This window comes from Diceros bicornis, unplaced genomic scaffold, assembly GCF_020826845.1.
Source record: "Diceros bicornis minor isolate mBicDic1 unplaced genomic scaffold, mDicBic1.mat.cur scaffold_301_multi, whole genome shotgun sequence".
In the NCBI taxonomy this organism is placed as follows: domain Eukaryota; kingdom Metazoa; phylum Chordata; class Mammalia; order Perissodactyla; family Rhinocerotidae; genus Diceros; species Diceros bicornis.
The window spans coordinates 300,920-322,630 of NW_026691174.1; the positions used below are offsets into that span (position 1 = coordinate 300,920).

The following is a 21,711-nucleotide window of genomic DNA, read 5'->3' on the forward strand; positions in this document are numbered from 1 at the left end:
TGACCTGTGCGGGTGACAGCCTCCTGACGTCCGGGGCCTCACGGTGTCCCCAAGATGGCTCTGCCACCAGCCTGGACTCAGGCCTGGCCTCAGCAGGGCCCGGCGAGCCGTCCTGCCCTCTGGCCTCAGAGATCAAACGAGAACAGTTGGCCGAAGGGTGTACCTCTCCAGTGTCTAGCTTTTCCAGAATGTTCCTGGCGCCCAGTAAGCAGGGCAGACTTGCACGCGTGTCTGGCCACAGATCTTAGACGTCCTTGCTCGCCCCTCTGGACCCAGCCCTGTGGGAGGCACCCCAGGCCTCCACCCTCGCGCTGTGGGCGGGTTTGTGGGTTTCAGCTTTGCCGTTTTTGGGGTGTCTGTGATCGGAGGGGGTGCATTTACTGCCCCAGATCCTTCAAGGTGTGAAACAAGAAACCTGAGGGGCAGAGTGGGCTGGGGACGCCCACCTCCCTGGGGCCAGCCTGCCCTGTCTCCCCCCAGACCAGGAGGCCGTTCCTTCTGGAACGCAGGTTGGGACTTGGCCATTCCCCATCGGAGCTCCTGAAGTGTGTTTCCTTCTGGTCATTTGAGCTGTGAAATCCTGGACCGTGATTGTTTCTTAACCATTGTGGCCTTCACACGTCGGTGTCCCCACCCGGGAGAGCCCGGTCCCCGGGCTCCTGTCTCCCCGTTGCCTCCTCGCTGGGTTAAACCTCATCTGATGATGTTTGCTGTTCTCGCCGAAGCCCCTGAGGTCTGCAGACGACCACCTTTCCAAAGAGGCTGTCTGCCAGGCGATGCCCGAAGTTGTCTCTCTCGGCCTCCGCGGTGATTCCGCGACATTAACCCGGGTTATGGAGCCTGTCGCGTCTGCTGCGGCCTCTGCAGGGTCACCTGGGCTGGCCGCCCACCCTCTCCGAGTTTTCTGTGACTTTCTGGTTTGCAGTTGTCCACAAGTACTTTGTGTAAAATGATCAAAAGCAGAAAGAGGGGAGGGGCTTTTAAAATATGCAGATAAAGACTTGGGGGCTGTGAAGGGCCGGCCCCGTGGCTTAGCGGTTAAGTGCGCACGCTCCGCTGCTGGCGGCCCGGATTTGGATCCCCGGCGCGCACCGACGCACCGCTTCTCCGGCCATGCTGAGGCCGCGTCCCACATACAGCAACTAGAAGGATGTGCAACTACAACATACAACTATCTACTGGGGCTTTGGGGAGAAAAAGGGAAAAAAAAAAGGAGGAGGATTGGCAATAGATGTTAGCTCAGAGTCGGTCTTCCTCAGCAAAAAGAGGAGGATTAGCACGGATGTTAGCTCAGGGCTGATCTCCCTCACAAAAAAAAAAAAAAAAAAAAGACTTGGGGGCTGTGGAGAAAGTTCCGGAGGGGTGACTCCTGCCTGGCTAAGTGCAGAGTCAGGACTCCCGCTGTCCCCTCAGGGGCGCCCGCTGTGACTGCCCTTGGCTGCTGGTTTAGAGCCAGCCTCCCACAGGCAAGGCCGGGGGCTGAGGCTCGAGGGACCGGGGTGACCCTGCACGGGCGGCCCATCCCTATTGCAGCCTCCACCTTGGGCTGTCCCCTGTCCCCCATTTCTAACTCTGCCCTCTGAAGCCCCCTGGTCTGCTCTCCCTCCCATGGCTCCCCAGGTTCTGGAAATTGCTCTGCCCATTCCTTTATCTCCAGATTCTTCTGCCATGACTTGTGTGCTGGGCCGCAGACCCTCCACGTCTGCCACTGGCCTGGAGTGAGCTGGCCGCCCAGGAGCGTCAGCCAGGTGCAGCCCGGTCCTGGGGACGAGCGTGTTGATGGAGGCCATGGTGGGGGGACGAGGCCAGTCCTGCAGGAGGTGTCAGGGCTGCTGGACCAAGAGGACGGCGTGGGGGCTGGTGTGTAGCAGGCCTGAGGGGAACCAGCCTTGCTGGAGAGGATGCTGGTGCTGGCGAGAGCAGGATGGGGGAGCCGAGGGAGGATCTGAGAGAGCGCGGGCAGAGCTGGGGGAGGGGGATAGACAGGGGCAGGAGAGAGTGTTGCCCTCGTCCAGTCGTGAGACAGACGAGCACCCGGAACAGGCCAGGCCACACGGCCGGAGACAGGCCACCCGGGGCTGCAGACGGGCAGAGCCAGTGGATTTTGGCCATGAGGTTTGACCTTGTGATGGGGACGGAGCTCCTGGGAGCAAACTGCCCCCATGTTGTGACAGTAAAACTGACTCCTGGCTGAGCACTCGCACACTCATGGCCAGACAGATGCTTCCCCGCCTGAGGGCGAGCGGACAGTCAGTTCACCCCACGTGGCTGCTCCTCCTTCTCTTCTTTGTTTTTCTCCCAGAGCCCGGCCCGAGAGTCGGGGATGCGCCGGGCTCCTGGGGGCCCTGGTGGAGACCCTGGGAGGCTCTGCTCTGGGGCCCCCGGGTCTGGGGGACTTGTCCCCAGCGGTGTTGGGAGGCCGGCTCCAGGCGGCTCCCCGGGGCCCCCACCCCTGGCCCTGCCCGGGCGCCCCGCGGGCCATGGCACAGAGAGGGCTCCGCGGGAGCCTGCAGCGCTGCCCTGGAGGTCCTCTCGGCCGTCGGGGGCCAGCACGACTGGGGGTCCTGGTACCTGTGCACACAGAGCCGTTACCACCCGCCCTTCCTCCTTGGATGGCGGGACCTCGCCAGTGCGTTGTGTCGTCGGGGCCCCGCCCCGTTCTCTGCCTTCCCTGGAAATCCGAGGTTTCGGCTTGCCGAGTCCCCAGGGGTCCCTGTCGTTGGCGCTGGGACTTCTCGGCGCCCCCGAGGCTGTCGCAGGTTGTTCCAGGCCAGCGGTGGTGCAGCTCACTCTAGGACGGTGCGGTCTAGGAGTTTCCGTGGCTGTCGGCTTCCCGGCCAGGAGTCTTTTCTGATCTCTCCGGGGACCGTCTTCCGAGCGCTCAGCCCAGCATTCTGCAGTCTGCGCGCTCCGATAACAGAGGAGCCCCGTTCCAATGTATTAAACTTTTAACATCCACCAGATTCAATTAATCTTATCTTTACAACTCCCAATTACAGGCGGTAATTAAGTGAAAGCAGCATTGTAGACGGGGGTTTTGCATTAATCATCACAGCCTTGGAGCCATAAATTAGTTCCTTCCAGTCCCCCAGCATCTTCCCAGAAGGAGTGGTGCTTCATTTCCCGGTTTGAGGGGACGATAATCCCACAAAGGTGCTGCGGGTTGGGATTAACTTTTCTCATCTTTGTGTTAGCAATGAAAGGCTGTTTCAGAAAGAGTCACCTCATCTTTGTCCAGACGATGGAACATTCTCCGGCGACAGCGGACTTGAAGGTGCTGCGGCCGCCTCCGCGAGGCCCCGGAGCGTGCCTGGAAATTAATTGTTTTTATCCTGTTAGATGAGAGGCGACACGATGTTTGCCTTATCTCCTACCCCTGCCCCCTTTTGTTTTATTAAAAAGCAGTGATAAACCTTTCACTGGAGTAGACTAGCAGCTCCAGAGTCTGGGGATTTTCCACGTTCCTTCCTTCCCCGTCCTGCCTCCTGCACTGCGAGGGAGGAGAGGGCGGCCTGTGGTGCGTCCTCACATGCGCCTACTTCTAGAATGTGGGATATTGGCCGTCGTTACTGTGGAGCGGGGTCTCCTCCTTGCGCTGTGGTCATTGGGGCCAGGTCACTCTCTGTGGGGGCCGTCCTGGGCACTGTGGGGGTGGAGCAGCATCCCTGGCCCCATCCATGCGATGCCAGGAGCTCCCCCAGTGTGACAGCCACAGATGTCCCCAGATGTCGCCCAGTGTCCCCTGGGGGAAGAATCACCCCGGGACTCGGGGGTGCTCTGTTAGCTGCACAGATGGAGGCTTCACTGCCCTCCCCTCCTCCTTCAGACGGACGCCCCCCCCCAGCGCTGTGTTGCCAGGGCCCCACGCCTTTGCCTGGAAATTGGGGTTTTCGTCTTGCTGGGTCCCTCGAGTGGGTTGGGACTTCCCAGCCCCCGCCCAGGCTGTCCCTCCGGGTGCCAGTCCCTGCCGGGCAGGAGTGCCGGCCTCCACCACGCCAGCTTCCTCGCTCAGCATTAGCGGGGTGTCACTCTCGCCTCATCTGTTTGCAAACCTTCACCTTAGATCTTTTTTATTTATGACGGAGCCTCAGTAATCTTTCACATGTAAAATGTGTAAAAATAAAACTTACGAAGTGGGTGACAAGTGGAATTTCTCTGGTTCCTGAAGCTTCTTTCCTTGTTGGCTCTGGGGCCGGGAGGCTGGGATCCTGCCTCTTCTCAACTCTGGAGGCAGTTCCAATCCAGCGCTTTTTATTTTGTTTTTTGCTTTTAAAGCCTCATCGAGGTTTAGTGCCACTTAACTGGGAACGTCTCTGCTCCTGGCATTCCGCGGGCGCCGTCACGACCCACCGAGTCCCGGTCCTCAGCCCCCCTTACCCCCTCCTCCCTTCGGGGTGGGATTCCTCCCGGCGGCCCCCCGCCACCTGTCCCCCTGCGCCGCGCTGACCACAGCCGAGGTTCAGTGCCGCTCCGTGCACGGCCGGATCCCGGGGCCCCGCCGACGTGTGGCGGCCACACGACCTCGCCTCTGACGTGCCTCCTTCTCTCGTAGGTACGCCATCCCCCCGGAGCACGGCAAGCGCCTGGAACGGCTGGCCATCGGTAGGTGTCTGCGCCCGCGGGGGGGACCTGGGACCCGGGACTGGGGCGGGGCTGGCGGCAGCCTCATCCTCCTGGGTTTCGCTTTGTTTGGGTGTCCATTTCTGGGAGCAGCGACATGCTGGAAGATGTCACTGCCTTGTCTTCCATCTCCTTGCTGTCCCGGGATCAGATCGTGGTCCTGCTGCTCTTGTTGGGCGGTGTCTTAGCGCGGGTTCTCGGCTGTGACTGCAGCCTCCTGCGGGCCCGGAAGGGCAGCCGTGCTCTCTGTCCCCCTCCCGGCGCCTGGCGCCGTGTCGTGCGCTTTTCTGAGTCTTGAGGTCTCTGTTCAGTCTAGACAGTGAGAAGCCCAGTTAGCGGTTCCCCAGCTGTGGGCTGAGGGCTGTCTGCTCTTGCGTGCCGGGGTCTGGCTCCCTCAGCGGGCGGCCCCCTCCAGCAGCCACTGCCTGGCCATCTGTGTTCAGACCCTCGCTGGGGCCTCTCGGGCCCAGGGATTTGTCAGAGAGGGTCCCAGGCTGTGTCTGGAGAGGGGACACTGACCCCTCGGGGTCAAGGCAGGCCTTCAGGACGCATGATGTCTCTAAGACAAGCCAGACAGTTGGGCGCTGAGGCCCCCGACCCCCAACCACGGAGCCAGGCAGGGGGTCTCACATCACGCTGCCCTGCTCTCTGACCCAGCAGAAGCTCACGTTTCTTGGCGTCACGTGGCTGTAAGTGCCTGGAAAGGCGTTACAAGACCCCACTGGTCAAAGTGGTCTGGCCCTCGCTCTGCCAGCCCCTCCCTCACAGGCAGCACCCGGATGGGTGGGGTGAGAACCCCGTTGTTCGGGAGCTGCTGGGACAGCGCAGCGCCCTTCTGATCATCCGACCCTCCAAGCGGCAGTGGCAGGCAGCCCGGCACCCCCTCCTCCCGCCAGGCAGCCACAGAATCTTCTGGAAGCCACCGCTCAGCGTTGGCACAGGCTGCCTGGCTGCTGGGTGCCATCCTCGGTGCCCTCCTCATACCTCACCAAGATCGCCCCCACACGTGTTCTTCTCCTTCCCATTGGCGTCTTGGCTTTGGAGATGGGAACGGTGGATCCTTCTGGAAAAACGGGCCTCCTGTCCCAGCTGCACTCAGAGCTGTGCGTCTCCTCAGCAGATGCTGTGACACGCGGGCCACACAGGTTCCCGGGAACAGAGGGAGGCTCGTCCCGGGCGGAGGGCGTTGTTGTGTTAACATTTCTGTGGGAACCTGGACCCTGTCCTCACGGGCAAGGCTGAGTCCCGCTCTCAGGAACACGCTTCTCACGGTAGAAATTCCGCAGTTACAGACGGTCCTAGCAGAGACGGATTTCACTGACTCATTAAGCTCTAAATTAAACCAAATTAAAATTTTTCCTGTTGTTTTTTGAAATCCAAATTTAAAATGCAGATTTTAATTTTAAAATATAAAAGCTATCTTTCCTTATTGTGTTAGTTTCCTGTTGCTGTTGTAACAAATTACCACGAATTTGGTGGCTTAAAACAACACACATTTCCTCAGTTTTGCTGGGAACCTTGAACTGCTCTAAAAAAAAAAAGCCCTGATTAAAAAGCCCCACAGGTTGATTTTCTTACAGTCCTGCAGGTTGAAAGTTAAAATGAGCCTTCAGGGGCTAAAATCCGGGTGTGGGCAGGGCCGGTTCCTTCTGGAGGCTCCAGGGGAGAGCCCGTCTCCTGCCTTTCCCGGCTTCCAGAGGCGTCCGCGTCCCTTGGCTCGTGGCTGCATCGCTGTCATCTGTCTCCTGGTCACACGGCCTTTCCCTCCGCTGTAGTCGAGTCCCCTCTGCTCCCTCTCATAGGGATCCTGTGATGACACGGGGCCCCCGGGTAATCCTGGGTCACCCCATCTCAGGGGCCTTGCCTTATCCCGTCCACAAAGTCCCTGTCACCAGGGAAGGGAGCACAGGCACGGGTTCTGGGGGTCAGGACGTAGACACCTTGGGGGGCCACTCTCCAGCCTCCCACACCCACAGGGCCATAGAAGACACCACCACGGTGCAGTCCTCGTGGGCCCTCCGTGGTGACTACATCTCTCGCCTTGCCCAACCCTTGCCAGCACCTTCTCGACTTTGCGTGTCCCCAGGAATTTTGCAGCCAGCCACACCCAGTCTGTTCCCACTCAGTGTACCTTTCCTACTAGAAAAGCAGTTTGGGATGATCGGAGCGCAGCTAGGGCAGCTGGACGTGGGATGCTGTGGGGCCGCTTGCCGACCCCGACGGTGCCACAGCCCCTCCCCCTCTCCCCGAGCTGGGCCCTGCCACCCTGTCGTCTCTGACGCCCGGGGACCTGGATGCCTGGTTTGCTTTCTGGGCGCATGTTGGAGGCTCAGTGGCTGGGGCTGGGAGAGGAGGAGCAAGGGAGCCAGGAGGGGCGGGAGGCTGCCCCTTTATTGCTTCTTAAAAAATACGGACTGGAGGTGGCCCTGTGGCATAGTGGTTAAGTTACGCGCTCTGGTTCAGAGGCCCGGGGTTCGCTGGTCCAGATCCCTGGCGCAGACCTACGCACTGCTCATCAAGTCGTGCTGTGGCAGCGACCCACATACAAAATAGAGGAAGATGGGCACAGATGTTAGCTCAGGGCCAATCTTCCTCACACACACAAAAAAAAACAGACTCATTAAGTCACTGCTCGGCGGGGTGTCCCCCGAATTCAGGGAAGTGCTAGGCTGTCAGCCCTGGAGGCAGGTCGGAAGTGGTGGTGGCCGGGCCCCTGGCTCAGGCCTGCTCTCCCCTCCGAGAGGAGGGACGGAGAGGTTTCAGGGCAGGTGAGTCACTGCCCTCCGAGGTGGCCCTTGCAAACTCTTTTGGGGGTGTGCGTCACGGACTCCGTTATGGAGATGGGTGGATTGAGTTGGCGATTAATATGGAAAATGAATAGCGGAGCTCCAAATAGGCTCACTGGGCGAGTCGTGGCGCCTCGGAGAGAGCGTTAATGTGCCGGCGCGTTGCTGGTGCTAATCACTCAGAAGGCGCGTCTGTGTTAGAGCTGTAATGAGAGCCACTTAAACTGTGCGTTAAGAAGAGAAACTGTGAGGGACCGGCGGCGGGAGCTGTGACTCTGATGGAGATGCTTCCAGCACAGAGGACGTTGCTGGGTTCGGTGATCTCTCGCACTTTCCAGAACCTGCCATTGTGTCCTTTTTTCGGGCGCCTTCCTGCAGCACAGAGGGCCTCACAGTGCCCCCACCCCAAGGTGACACGCGGGTGGGCCGTGTGCTTGCGCGCACAGGCACACACATGTGTGCACACACGTGAATGTGCCCTCTTTAACCAGCGACCCATTGAGGGGGTCAGCTGGCCTGAGGGCAAGGCCCGAGGTCTGGGTCGGCTTCCAGAAGGGTCCTTGGGCCGATGGGGCCCGGTGGTCAGTCCTGGAGGGAGTGGACGCTTGGGGGCTCCTCCTGCTCCTCGCCGGTCCACGTGGTAGCCCTTCTTTGCCACCTCCGTGAGGTTCGGGGTGAGGAGCCACTGGCGGGCGGAATCCCCGGCCTTTGCCCACGATCGCGACTGTCACTGATCTGAGCTTCGGCCAGTGGCCGATTTGGAAACGTCCTTGCACTGTGTTCTGCAGTTTCTGGGCAGGTAGAGCCAATGGTCTGCGTTCCGTCCATTTACGAAGGTTACTTTAAGTTGGTTACCTGGTGTCCTCGAGGGCAGACGGCGTCCCCAAACGGGCACTCAGGCCGTCTGGTTCAGGACAGAAGGCTTGGGACGGGGGCTGTGGATGCAGGCCGGGCTGGGGCTGCTCTGCCGTTTCCCCCAGGGTCTGGGGCCGCGGGGCGGGGTCAGCTGACGGCCGAGCCCACGTCCTCACCTGCCTGGGGGCCGTGGGGACCATGTGTGAAGGGCTGAGACCGGGGCCCTGGAAGACCCCCCGCTCGGGCGGCCTCTCTCTTGGCCGCAGACTTGTTCCTGGCCGTGAAAGGACGGGCCTAGGGTGGGTGGGGGCCCGCGCTGCTCGCCATTCCCGACTCGCCTGGGTCTGGTGCCTCGGCCCCGTGGCTTGCCCCGGCTGTGCTCTCCCGCTGGCCCGGGACCCTGTGGATGCAGCGCAGTGGGTTCTGTCGGGGGGTCGGAGTGGACATCTCCGTGCAGCCGCGCCCCGTCTGTGACCGCGAGTGTGTGCGTCCTGTCGCACAGACCGCCCTGGCCCGTGCCCTGTTCCCGCTTCACTAAACACAGAGCTGGCGGGCGTCACCATCGCCCGCCACCAGCAGAGCCCGCAGGGCCGTGTGGCGGGGCCTGTGTGTGTCATTCTCTCGGAGCCGCGGGCACCCGTGGGAGAGAGGCACCCGGCCGGCTCCGGCCCGTCGCCCTGACACCCGTCTTCTCCCCCCAGGGTTCTTCCCCGGGAGCTCCCAGGGCTGCGACGCCTTCCTGCGGCACAAGATGACGCTCATCTCGCCCATCATCCTCAAGAAGTACGGCATCCCCTTCAGCCGGGTACGTAGGGGCTGCTCGAGGAGGCGCTCTGGGCACAGGGGACCACGAGCGCCCCAGGAAACTGGCTCCTAGCCCTGGAGAAGGTTCTAGAACAGTGGCAAGCCAGGGGAGCACCACGCTGGCTGGGCAGTCCCCCTCCAGCTCCTCCATGGTGGGGGGTGAGGATGGAAGAGGGGAGTCGGGGGCCCTTGACTTTCCCTCCCACCCCTCCCAAACCCACCCCCGTCCTCGGCCCGGTGTGGCCAGTGGGCTGCCCTCTGCAGGGTCCTGCGGGGTTGGGGTTGGAGCATTTGGGGTGGGGGGCAGCTCCTGCCAACTTCCCAGGAAGCCGCTGAAGCCCCGGACAGCCTCTCTCCTCCCCCATGAGCGCGGGCCCCACCGGCCGCGTCACCCTCGACCTCTGGCCCTCGGCAGGCGTTCTCTGAAAGGACGGACACCTGTGCGGAAGTGAAACCCCCTGGCTTTCGCAGCGTGGAGACGGGACTCACTCAGTGTGCTGCTCCGGGGGCTCCCCCGTCCGTCCCCCGCAGCCCAGGCCGGGACGCGTGAGGCCTGCAGCCAGGGGCCTGGCTGGCAGGGACCCCCCGCCTGCGGAATTCGAGTGGCAGCGGGCCAAGCGCTGGGGCCGGTCAGCCGGCACCCCGGGTTTGCAGCCCCCAAGGGAGTTCGTGGGGGCACCCGGCCTGGAGGCGGCTCTGCCCTGGGGTCAGCTCAGCCGTCGTCCGCGGCAGACGATTCCTTCCCCGAGGACGAGGACAGTCTAGGCCTCTGTCCCCAGTCTGTCCATTCGAGAGGCACGTGCCCAGAACCTTCCAGACAGGTCTGAGCAGACCCCGGCCCGGGCAGCGAGTGGGGGTGGAGGAGGGGCCTCCTGGGAAGCTGGTTCCCCAGAAGAGGGCTCTGTCAGGCGCAGGCGCCAGTTCTGCGAGCAGACCCACCCCGCCCGCTCCCGCCCTGGTGTCAGCGCGTCGGAAATTGCTTCTGACATTTCAATCACACCACCCGCGGCGTCTCCGCGCGTCGGCCTCGTGCTTCTGGCGGGGCCGCAGCCGGGTGCCTCCAGCGTCACGCGTCCATCAGACGGCGGGAGGTTGGGCTCTGAGAAAGGTAGTTTCCACGGTTTCTCTCCTCCACTCTGTCTTGTCATCTGAACACCGTGTGTCACCAGGAGCCGTGCAGGCAGATCCCGGCCTTGCTTACAGAAACGGGAAGTACTCGCTTTCCTGTGGTTTGTCTAGAACATTCTCTGAGCGGTGCTTCCTGGAGAGGGATCCGGTGGAAGGAGTCTGCTGGCGGGCGCCCTCCTGTGTCCCGCGTCCGTGTCGGTGTGGCGCCGTGGTTTATATGCGCGGGTGGCCTCCTGGCCTGGAGGGGCTGCTGGCAACCCCAGCGAGGCCGTGCTGGGCAGCAGGTGCTCCCGATGGCACGGCCACACCCCTCACACCCGGCCCTGCCTCCTGGCTGCCCACAGGGCCTGGGCGGCCGTCTCCCCGAGGCCTGCAAGGTGAAGCCCTGTCCGGCTGGCGGAGAGCAGCTCCCTGCCCTGCGGCCTCCGAGCCCCCGGCAGCGTGGGGTCCACATGCAGGCCCCTCTCACGGTTCGGTGTGGACCTCTCGTCTGGATCCCTGGCCGCCTTGGGAGAAGTCACTCCCCGCCCTCCACTTCTAAATCTCTGCAATGGTATTTACTTCTGGAAGGAGAAGCAGATCAATAGCAGAGCCTCTTAATGATCAAACGTGTGTGTTTCTGTAATCTGCCATCGACTCCCTCATTTGTCGTGTGAGAGCTCGCAGAGCAGCCGAGTTCCAGCTCTCTCCATGACTGGCGTCGGGCCGGCGTCCCCTTCACTACTGATCACTCTGCCGCGCGGCCTATCCATCATCCTGTGCCTTCTAATTTATTGTCAGGCTAATGTTGACGGCCGTGACATGGAGGACAGACACCGTGGGCTCGAAATGAAGCCACCAGGACGTAGATCCTGTGACAGGAACATAATCTTCCTGTCGTCCGAACTGAGTGCATCTTCTGTTCTCGGCCTTGATTTATGGAAGGGGTCGGGCAGGGGGTCTAGGCCGTAGAGTTTGCCCGAGCCTGGATGAGAGGCGCCTCCTCCTTCCCAGAGACCCCTGCTGCGTCCCTGGAAGGCTCCGAGCTCACGGCCCCTGGTGCCTGCAGGGCGGGTTCTCTGCCCCTCAGAGGCCCGCAACGTGGCGGAGAGAAAGGGAGCGTGCAAGTTGGCAACGGAGGCAGATGGAGACAAGCCTTTCCAGGGTCGGTTCAGATAAGATAAGAAAGTCACTAATAGGTGTTTTTAAAAAAATTCCCTAAATCTTAATTTTATTTGCCCCGTTTGATGAAGCTCTGAGTCCTGCGGCAGAAGCCAGCCCGGGGAATCCTTGGCGTGGACAGCGGCTGCGGGGCCTTGGGGACACTTGAGCGCTCTCCCCCGCCCCCGTCTCCTGCCGTACGCGTCATTGCCCGCACGCGGCTGTCACTTGGACGGGAATTTAAAAATATAACTTAATGCACACTGACTTCCCTTGATTGGTACAATTCATTATTTGCAAAGAAAAATATCTCCGTGTTGTTCGGGACTGGCTTTTCTCCAGGCGATGTCAGTTTTGATGGATTTTTGACTCCGTGGTTGGCTTCCGGAAGTCTCCCTCCCCCCGTCCCCCACTCCCCCCACCAGGGTTTGGCTTCTCATTGGTTACGTAGAAGAATCCAGCGATTTCTGCTCATCTCTCCGGGGGACTGAAGATGAGCAGGCCCGAGAACTCCTACAAATCGGCAATAACAAGATGAACGACCCATAAGAGGGGCAGCGAGCGTGCACAGATGCTCTGCAGAAGGCGGGTACGCACGAACCACACGACACGGGGGGTCAGCGTCTGGACACCCCGGAGAAAGGCCGTTAGAACCACAGGGAGATGCAGCCCCAAATGCTAGCGAGGAGGGTGCAGTGGAGGCAGAACGGGGCGGAAGCTTCTGGAAACGTCGACGTGCACCCGCCCTGAGCCCCCCCCTTTTCTGTCGTCTCAGGAGAGATGTAGACGTGCATCTACAGGCAACTGGTCCTCGGTGTCCCCAGCAGCTCTGGTCACACCGGAGCAGCTGCAGGTCTGTCCACAGGAGCCAGGGATACGTCAACAGCGACACGTCCACGCGGCCGAGTTCCCTTTAGGAACGAAAAAGCACGAAGCAGTGATGGGCACAGACTGTCTGAGTCTGTTTACATGACACTCTAGAAAGAAACGTGCCCATAGTAACAGAAAGCATGTCGGCGCGGGGCTGGAGGTTGCTGGTGATGGGGCCGGAAAGGTCCGTTCCTGTCTGGGGCGGTGGTTGCGTGGATGTATGTGCTGCTCAGAACCACAGACAGTCTGTGATCTGTGCTGAACGTTTGGTCTAGGAAAAGACGGGCCCGTTGCACATCAGAGTCACTCCGTGCTGCTGGCCTCAGTTTCCACATCTGTGAATTGGGCCCCCAGCCCCACCTGACGCGTCCGGGACACAGCGAGTGGGGGTGGCGGCCCCAACCCTGGTCCTCCCGCCTGGCCCCTTGGTTTAGGGTCTCTGTTTCGGAGGCTGGACCTGGTGGTCCAGACCGTTTTGAATGGGTCTAGAAACATCTGCTCGTTCTGCAGAGTTCTTACCCGGACGTTGTGTCCTCTCTACACGCTGACTGTGTCTTCAGTCGGACCTCAGCTGGAAGGACCTGCCTCTGGGGTATAACGGACAGATTCTGTGCTTATGACGGCGAGGTGACAGGTCATTTCTTGGGGACGTTTTATGCGAGTGACTGGACGTTCCTTTCTTACGCAGGGGCAGGATGCTCTGCTGCCCGCACGCCCCGTCCTGTGCTTGGAGGGCTCTGCAGCCACCCCCAGCACCGTCCACCCCCTGCTGTGTGGGGACAGGCCACAGCGGGTGGGAGGGGTGACACGGCCACCTCCCTCCAAAGCGGGGACCCCCCCCCCACCACACATGAGAAGCTCCTGAAAGGGTGGCATCCCACAGTCGCTGTGTGTCTGCGGTTCCCCCGTGCTGGCTGTGGCTGTCACCTCGGGGGCCCCTCGGGCAGCGGTTGGGTGGCGGAGCTGATGTCCTGGTCACTGTCATACCTCTTTATAGCCGTGTGGGAATTACCCGGGGCCTGTGGGGTTGGGGGGAATCACCTTCCCTTGGCGGACTCTGCGGGCTCCTAAAGCCGGGGTCTCTGGCGCTGGCTGGGAAGTCCCGGCGCCCCCGTCCCCCTGCTGTGCCTGCAGTGGCTCCTGGTGGCCTTCCCTACCCGCTGGTCCCTGCCCTGGGCTGGGAGCTGCCGGGACAGGTGACGCCCGCTCCTCCCAGCCTGGCCCGCCCTCACGTGCCGCCTCTCCCTCCTCAGATCACGCAGGAGGCCGGCGAGTTCATGATCACCTTCCCCTACGGCTACCACGCCGGCTTCAACCACGGCTTCAACTGCGCGGAGTCCACCAACTTTGCCACGCTGCGGTGGATCGACTACGGCAAGGTGGCCACGCAGGTGAGCGCCCCCAGACCCCGCGGGAGGGCTAAGGGGGGCCTCTCGGCCCTCGGCCTGCGCGGCCCTTGGACTCAGACGGGGCCTGGCTCTCCATCAGCGTCTGGTTCTGGGGTCCTGAGCCAACTTGTCCCCAAGACAGTCCTCCCTGCAGGAACGGGGTGGACGCGTGGGGCAGGTGGGGTGGCCACGTGGCAGCCTCTCTCCCACTCCTGGAGGACCCTGACAGGAGCTGACCCTGGCTCCCCAGGTCTGAGGGCTGCCTGCTGCCCTGGCCGTCCCTGAGGTCACTGAAGACTCCTCCGAATTCCTCCTTCCCAGGAACCTGCTGTTCCTGTTCTCAGAGGCCGATTACTGGCCGGTGGATTTGACATCTGGACTGAGAGCTTGTTCTCAAATCCCCTTAGCTCTGCATTCCCGTCTGTGTGGTTTTGATTGACAGCTGGAGGGTGGCGAGGCCCCTCGACGGCACATCCATGGGAGCCTCTGGGTGCGGGCAGGGTCGCTTCTGCCCCCGTGTCCACTCTGGAGCCGAGGTGGCTTTGGAGGTCCCGGTGATGGGATGGACTCGGGGCTGTGACTCCAGGCCCCCCAGGAAGGAGGGGTGGAACCTTGGGGGGAGGCGGCATGGACGGGGCAGCAGGCCCACCCTCCCCACTGCCGGTAGCAGGGCCTTCCTCCCAGGCTGACTGCCGCCCTTGGCGCCTGTCGCGACCGCCGTGGAAGACAGTGAGCTCTTCCCATCAGGCCAGGCGCGGCTCTGGCTAAGGGTTTTGGCCGTCTCTCTCCACCACAAAGGCCCGGCCACTCGAGGGCAGCCCACTCTGGCGCCGGGGCACGTGGAACAGGAGAGTCCTCTCCCGCTGGGCCAGTGCAGTGTGAGAATGGGGCGCCTCTCGCCAGCCCCTGAAGTCAGGGCCTTGGGGTTCCTCCCAGGATCGGGGCAAACGGTGGGTTTCTCCGCAGATCCGGAAGGGGGGCAGTGGGGCAGACGAGCATCTAGAACCCAGATCCTGATCACTCAGTGGTCTCTAGACCTCAGAGCTGCGCGAGAGAGGGTCTAGGCCGTGATGAGTGGTATGGCGGGCGCGGGCCCCACGTGGGTGTCGTGACCTGGAAGTGTGGCCCGGGTCACAGGGGTGTGTGGAGTCTGACACGCAGTGTCCCAGACTCAGCCCCCAGCGGAGAACACGAGCTGTCCACAAAGAGTGTTTATGTTGGCTACGCAACCTGGTGCTTCGGGATCCACGGGGTTAAGCAAAACATACGGCGACCGTCACCTGTTTCCTTTCCCTGTCTGAACGTGGCGACTGGAAACGTGAAGGCTCTGCGGACGGCCTGCAGTGCTGGTCTAGATGAATCGGCTAACCTTTACTTTTCTCATTATCTGTCTCTCTGGCTTCACTGTTTAGGCGCAGTTTAGAAAAAGAAATGAGCTCTGTAGCGAGGAGACTGAGAGGCCCTTGCAGGATTCAGAAGCGTTGGGTTTTTTATGCTCGATTCAGAGAATGGGGGTGGGATGGTCTTTGGCCTTGACTCTGGGCTTTGCTGAAAAAGGAGTGACGTGGCTTTTGCTTTTGATCTCAGGGAGTAATTGAATGTCCCGGGGCGTGTGGTTTTGTTTGTGTTACCCCGGGGGCCACGATGGAAAGACCAAGTCGAGAGAGTTCCGGGACTGTGTGGGCCGCACTGCGCTGAGTTGTAAGCCCCCGGCCTGGGCTTGTCCTGGAGCCGCAGCGGGCCGAGGGACTGCCCAGATGGTAAAGCCGTTTGGGGTGCAACCATGTGTTCCCCAACAAGTGACATTTGGGGAGCGCAGCCTGAGATCGCCGCCACGCTTACGCACCCGGGCGGCAGGGCGTGAAATGACGGCGGCGGGAAGGCGAGGGCTCAGTGGGGAGTGGCCACTGGCCACGGGGCGTCCGTCCGTGTGGTCCTGGGGTGTCAGCTCCCAGGCTTTTTGGTGGTGAATGGGGCCCCGACTCTCGCAAGCTCTGCTGCCCCATAACGAGTCCAGTCCAGGGAGGCCGGGGGTGGGGGGTGCCTGGCCCTGCAGGTCACAAGCTGAGGTGCAAGAGAGGCGGGGAGATTGTTCCGGTCAGATGGCACTCAGCGACCTGCCGGGTTTTAGGGAATGGGGGGTGGCTCTGGGGAGGGTCCCAGGACCCCTTTTCCTGCTGAGCAGGGCTTCTCCTGCCGGAGCTGCCCCCTATCTGCATTTGGGGCCAGTTCCTTCTAGCACCTTCATCAGAACATAACCCAGGGGGAGATTTCCACTTTCCAGATTTTACACTTTTTACTTATTGGTTCGTTACCTCTTTCTGGCTCCCAGGAAGGCCCCCCCAACCTCCCTGTTGCCCCTTTCCTATCATCCTGCCTCTGCGCTAACACGTTAAGTGCCAAACGCTGGCACCTGGCCGGCCTGCGTGAATTTCAGGTCTCAGTGTTCTTTTTCCTTCTAGAGCAGGGTCGGCAAACCGGGGCCCGTGGGCCAGATCCCGCAGGCTGGTGATGGTTGTCCCGTCTGCGAACCGAGCATGACTTTTATGTTTTTAAAAAGTTGGGGGAAAAAAATCAGATGAAGAAGATGCTATGCGACGATTACATGAAGCTCAGATTTCATGTTCGTAAATAAAGTTTCATTGGCGCGCGGCCCCGTTTGTTGACGTGCTGTCTGCGGTGTTTCACCTGCAACGGTGGACTCGAGTGGTTGCACAGAGAGTGCCGGGCCTGTGAAGCTGGAATTGTTTGCCTTTCGGCCCTTGGTCTAGAGACTTGAAGGTGTGGCGAGTGCACGCCTTTCCTGCCAGCCTGGCTCCGGCCGGGTAGGGCTGAACGGTCACCTCCCTGCCCATGAGCATCTCCCCAGGCTGGCGGCCTCCTCCTGGCGGGTGTCCGGTGCTGGGCTGGGGGTCCAGAGCTGCCCCCAGAGGCCTGTGCTCCATTTCCGAGAGCAGAATTCCCCAGGTGGGCCCGCGCTCAGCCGGGCGTCTCTGTAGTGGGATCACCACCAGGGAGATCAAAGGGATGCTCCAGCCCCCCGGGAGGAGATCAGATGTGCACCCCAGCCTTTGGAGGCCTGCGCTCCAATTAGTCCTAGAAGGCTGCACACCACATTGGATTAGCTCGGGCCAGCTGCTCCCGGCGAGGGGGTGCTGGGCGGAGCCTGACACGGCCTCTTCCCTCCATCAAGGATGCTGCGTCCCGGCTGCCCCACATGGCGCCGGAGTTACTGGGATTAAACAGAGCGAGAGAGATTTAGGGCCCGTTGTCGGGGGAGCCCGGGCGCACTGAACTGGTTTTCCACCAGCCGTCTGCGCAGGCGCCCAGTCTCCTACAGGGCCGTCGAGCAGGGGCCTTCTGAGCGCGCGAGAGAGGAGGGCCCCTTCCCCAGATGCACCATGTCTGGAGGTGGCCCCCTCGTCCCCCTCTCCCGCATCCAGGGTGGGGGCCTCTCCCCATGCCCCAGCCTGGGTGCATCGAGCTTAATTACTATGAAATGTGAACCAAATTGTTTCTGCTGTTGGAGAACGGTGCCTTTTGTCTGGTAACGAGCCGCCTGCTCTAGGCGAGTAACTGAGCCCCAGGGGACGCAGGGGGTGGTGGTGGGGGAGAGGGTGGAGGAGGGCCGGGACGGGGCGCAGCCCAGTGCATCTCTGACCCGCCAGCCGGCATCCGAGGGCCCCGCGCCCGCCCGCGCCTCTGCGCCTCGCTGACTGGGTGATTTATGGTGATTTATGATGCTGGGCGGCCGGGTGCGTGGGGTTCGCTGTAAATTGCTGTGTGAAACTTGCCCCTTGCTCCTTCCCCTGAGCTTCCTGTCACTCTGTTCCTGGCAGTGGCTCTAAGCCCGTTCCCGCGGAAACTCGGGCTGTTGTAATACACACGCGCACGGCGGTGCAGGGAGGGCCAGAGCGGAGATGGGGCGGGCCGAGCTGGCCTTAGAGCCGGTGCCCCGCTTCCCTGCTTGGTTGTGTTTGGGGTTAAACCCCATGTTCTAGAGCAGCTTCTAGAACAGGTGGGAAGTGGTCCAGAAGGAGAGCTCTTAGGCAGGGTCTCCCTCAGCACCGAGGACGTGGGTAGGGCCATTCTCTGGGGGGCCGTCCTGGGCACTGTGGGGGGTTGAGCAGCATCCCTCGTCTCCGCGCCCTCAATGCCAGGAGCACCCCCAGTGTGACAACCACAGGTGTCCCCAGACACGACCCCATGCCCATGGGGCAGGACGCCCCTGTGAGACCCCTGGTCTAGAAGGAGGGTCCAGGGCCGTGTTTCTCTGCTTTCTACCCCCTCCCCACACGCTTTGAGACTCTTTTTCCTAATTGCCCCCCTGAACCTTTTCTCCGTAGATCCAGTGTGTGTCTGTCCACATGCTCTCTGTGTATCTGTGTACACAGGAGAGGGAGGTCTCTCTGCCCCTGAGAAGGAGTTTTCTCCTTGGGGGCCGTGTCGCCTCGGGAGAACCCGAGGAGGATGGGTCTAGTGGTGCAGCCTCAGGCCACAGGGAGGCCCTTCCTTCAGGCCCCCCGCCAGCTGGAGCACTGGGTGGGCTCTCCTGAGAAGCAACTTCCCGCCACCCCTGGGGTTCCGAGGCCCAGAAGCCCGCTGCCTGGCGCTGGGGGGCCGGTGGGTTCCCACCCTTCATCCTCAGCCCCTTCCTCCCCGCTGCCCTGGCTGGGGGAGCTGGGGGCACCCCCGGGCCCACGCCCCCCGATCTGAAGGAGATTCCTGCTCCTCTGATGGCTCCGCTGGCGACACGACGAGCTTGGCGTCCGTCTAGCGGGGAGGCTGTGGAGTCGGGAGTGTGATTGTGGCCCTCCCGTCGGTGCACACGGCCTGTCTGGTCTCCACCTCCCCCCACCCCTCGTCGTGTCCCCATTTGCTGACTGCGTCCTGGGGAGGGAGCACGGGCGCCTGCTCGTGAGCGGGTCCTGGAGAGCTGGATGGCTCGGTGGGCCCTGAAGCCGGGCCCTGACCTCTGTGCCCTCTGTGCCCTCCTGGGGCTTGGCAGCTCCCTCCCAGCCTCCTGTCGGCCCAGATCCCTTCTCTGTTCCCTGCGCTCCGGTGCCCGGGGCGTCCCCTGGGTCACAGGCAGCTGTGTGCAGGCTTCCCGCTCGCTCGAGGGGGGCTTCAGATGCGCACTTCTGCTGGCACCACAGCCCCTCTGGGTGGGGGCTCCAGGCCCGCATGCTCCCCCCGACCCTCCCCCTCCGGCCCCCCTCCCACGGTTCCCCCTTGGCTGCTGTCTGCTGGCAGACGTGGGTGTGGTCTGGGTGGAGGGCCCTCACGGGCAGAGCAGAATCTAGGCTCGTCTGCCGTCCTGCTGTAGACGGAGTGTGTTTCTTGGCTGCGGTGTGATGGGTGTCATGAGGTTTTTTCCAAGGTCAGGCGGGGCTGGGTCCCCTCAGTGACCGGTGGCAGCCATGGAGCCTGGAAGTGAGGGGAGCAGGAGGAGCTGTCGGAGCAGGGGGAGCCCGATGGAGAGCTGAGGGGCTGGCCTGGGTGCTGGGCTCTTTCTGACGACCCGGGCCCGGTCCCCGAGCGGGCGGGGCTGCTCCGAGTGTCACAGGAACGCCCGTGGGAAGCAGCTGGCTGGGTCCCAGTTCATTATTCTTGTGGTGGCCGTGGTTGTCATCCGTGTGGAAGGGGAGGTGGGGGCCCGGCCACAGGCAGAGGGACTACAGGACCAGGCGCCCCCAGGATGGGGCGAGGGAGGAGGAAGGGGAGCAGGTCCTGGTGGGCTGAGGTCCCCGTGCGGACCCTGGAGAGGCTGCAGTGACACACGTGGGGCCTCCTTTATGTGGAAAGGGTGACGTCAGAGGCCTGGCCTCCTGGGGCGCGTCGTGCCTGGGCGAGGGCCCTTGACCTTGGCTGTGGGGGCGTGGGGGCGTGGGGGCAGCCCCGGGAGCCCCGGCTGATTGTTTTGTTCATGAAGCGCTGCCCGGGCGTCCGGTGGGCTTCCTAATGAACTGGTTTGTTGTCGTCTCTGGTAATTGCATCAGAAACGGGGGCCGGCGCCTGTGGACCGACAGGAGCAGATGCGGGCTCCTCGGCTGGGGTTCTGCCCCGTCTCTGGGTGTTTAACGCTTTGTGGGCCGAATGCCTGCTCCTCAGGCACCCCCTCCCCCCGGATTGTTCCAGAAGGACTGTATTTGTCCCCTGCCTTGTCTGGCACCTGCCCAGCGGTATCGTGCCCGTCCCTGCTCAGCTGCGGGGGGACAGGGGACGAGACAGCGAGGCGCAGAGGAGGAGACAGACGGGGCGGGATGCCGGAAGGGGTTTCTGGTCCTGGAGGAACGGCACTGAGCAAAGCGACAGCCGGGCAGCGTCGGCCGGGGGCCAGCGGGTACCTCTTGGAGGAGGGGGTTCAGATTGCTACTGCACCAAACCCTGGCGTGTGCGTGTCCTGGGGCCGTCATGACAGAGTGCCGTAACCTGGGGCCTGGACGCCGCGGCGTTGTCCCCTCCAGTCTGGAGGCAGAGGTCCCGGATCAGGGCGCGGGTCACAGGGCTGGGCTCCCTCCCAAGGCCCCAGGCGGGGTCCCTGCCTCGCCCGGCTTCTGGCGTGGCCGCCGCCATTGGCGCCTGTGGCTTGTGGACGCGTCACTCCCGTCTCTGCCTCCCTGTGTGTCTCTCCTGTGAGGACACCGCTCACTGGATGTGGAACCCCCCCAATCCAGCACGACTCCCCCGAACCCGTGACGCCTGCGAAGACTCGATTTCCCAATCGGGTCCCACTCTAAGGTTCCAGGTGGATGTGAATTTGGGGGCACTGTTCAGCCCCGTACCCCGGGCAGCACTGGAGGAAAAGCTTTCCGGACTAAGGGAACAGAGGGTCAGAATCCCCGAGGCGGGAGAGAGGTGGGAGGAGGGACAGTCTGGGCCTGGGTTTGGGGGGAGCCTGTGGCCCAGGCGATAGAAGGGATGGGGGCATGCGGGGAGCAGAGGGGCCGAGCGTCTAGGCGCACGGGGGCCACTTAGTGAGCCGAGAGCGTCCAGCCAGGACCAGCGCCGGGGCCGCGCTGCCCCGCACGTGGCCGTTTAGCTGTAAGTTAATTAAAAGTAAATAAAATTAAACATTCCGTGCCTCGGTCGCGCCAGCACGTGCTGCTTAACAGCGGCGTGAGCCAGTGGTGATCTTGGGGACAGCGCGTATGTGGGACGCGCTGGTCGAGGAAGGTCCTCTCGGGCGGCACAGCTGGGCATCCGAGGGGAGGACGTCCGCGCGACACTGGCGACCGGTCACGGGCTCTGCAGCCCCGGCCCCGCCCCACACACAGTGGGCCCGGCGCGGCCGCACGCTTGTTGGTGGCGTTGGCTGTTGCACTGCGCGCGGCCCCGGCGCAGCCCTGCGTCCCGCCCAGTCCCTGACGGAGGAGGGAGCAGGCGCTCCCTGTGCTCGGATGCCGTGGGCGCATGGGTCCACGGAGCCGCGTGTGATCATGTCCTCTTTGGGCTGTTCCTGCTCCTCCTACCCCGCTTTGCTGTTTTCCGTCAGCAAATTCTAGTGTCCGTTCAGTCTTTTAAGAAGAGACGGCCTCCGACTGAAGCTTGGGGCTGTTGAAATCGGGAAATGCGGCCAGTCAGACCCGCGGGCTCCCAGGCAGTGCGACCGCGTCACCTGATCCCGAGCGCGTCAGTCATTTATGGGGCTGCCCGTGCAGACCGAGGGTGCGTGGGGCGAGCCCGTTCCCAACCAGGAGCGGGCGGCCTCCACTGGAGTGCCACTGGTCCTGCTGACACCTCCCCTGCACCGGGGTGAACGGCCGTCAGGGCCTGTGGCCTCAGTGTCCACAGTGGAGACCAGAGCGAGGGCCGGTCGGGCCTGGCAGAGCCCCACTAGGAGGACGGGGCTGGGGCAGCCGGGGGACCAGAAGAGCCGGGCTGCGACACAGCAAATCTTCACAAAGTGCCCCCGGGTGCCCCCCCGACTTCCGGCAGCAGAGAATGGTCTCCTCCTCGGTGGGGGCTCTGGGGGGCCAGGCCTGCTGGTCTCGTGCCCCTGCTGTGGCGGCCCCAGACGCTGGCTCTCCACCTCTGCGAAATGGGACGTTTCTGTCCCCGGAGTCGACGGTGACTTTGGTGTCGTGTGTTGTCAGCGGCACCCATCACCGTAGGCAAAG

General features: G+C 62.5%; 1 protein-coding gene across 1 annotated transcript in view; it reads left to right on the plus strand.

The window, feature by feature from the left end:
- Positions 1-21,711, plus strand: part of KDM4B (lysine demethylase 4B) — a 140,431-nt gene that overhangs the window by 79,637 nt on the left and 39,083 nt on the right. Inside the window, 3 exon segments of the mRNA XM_058537356.1 lie at positions 4,553-4,602; positions 8,963-9,066; positions 13,457-13,594. Of these exon segments, the coding sequence (XP_058393339.1) occupies positions 4,553-4,602; positions 8,963-9,066; positions 13,457-13,594 (292 nt within the window).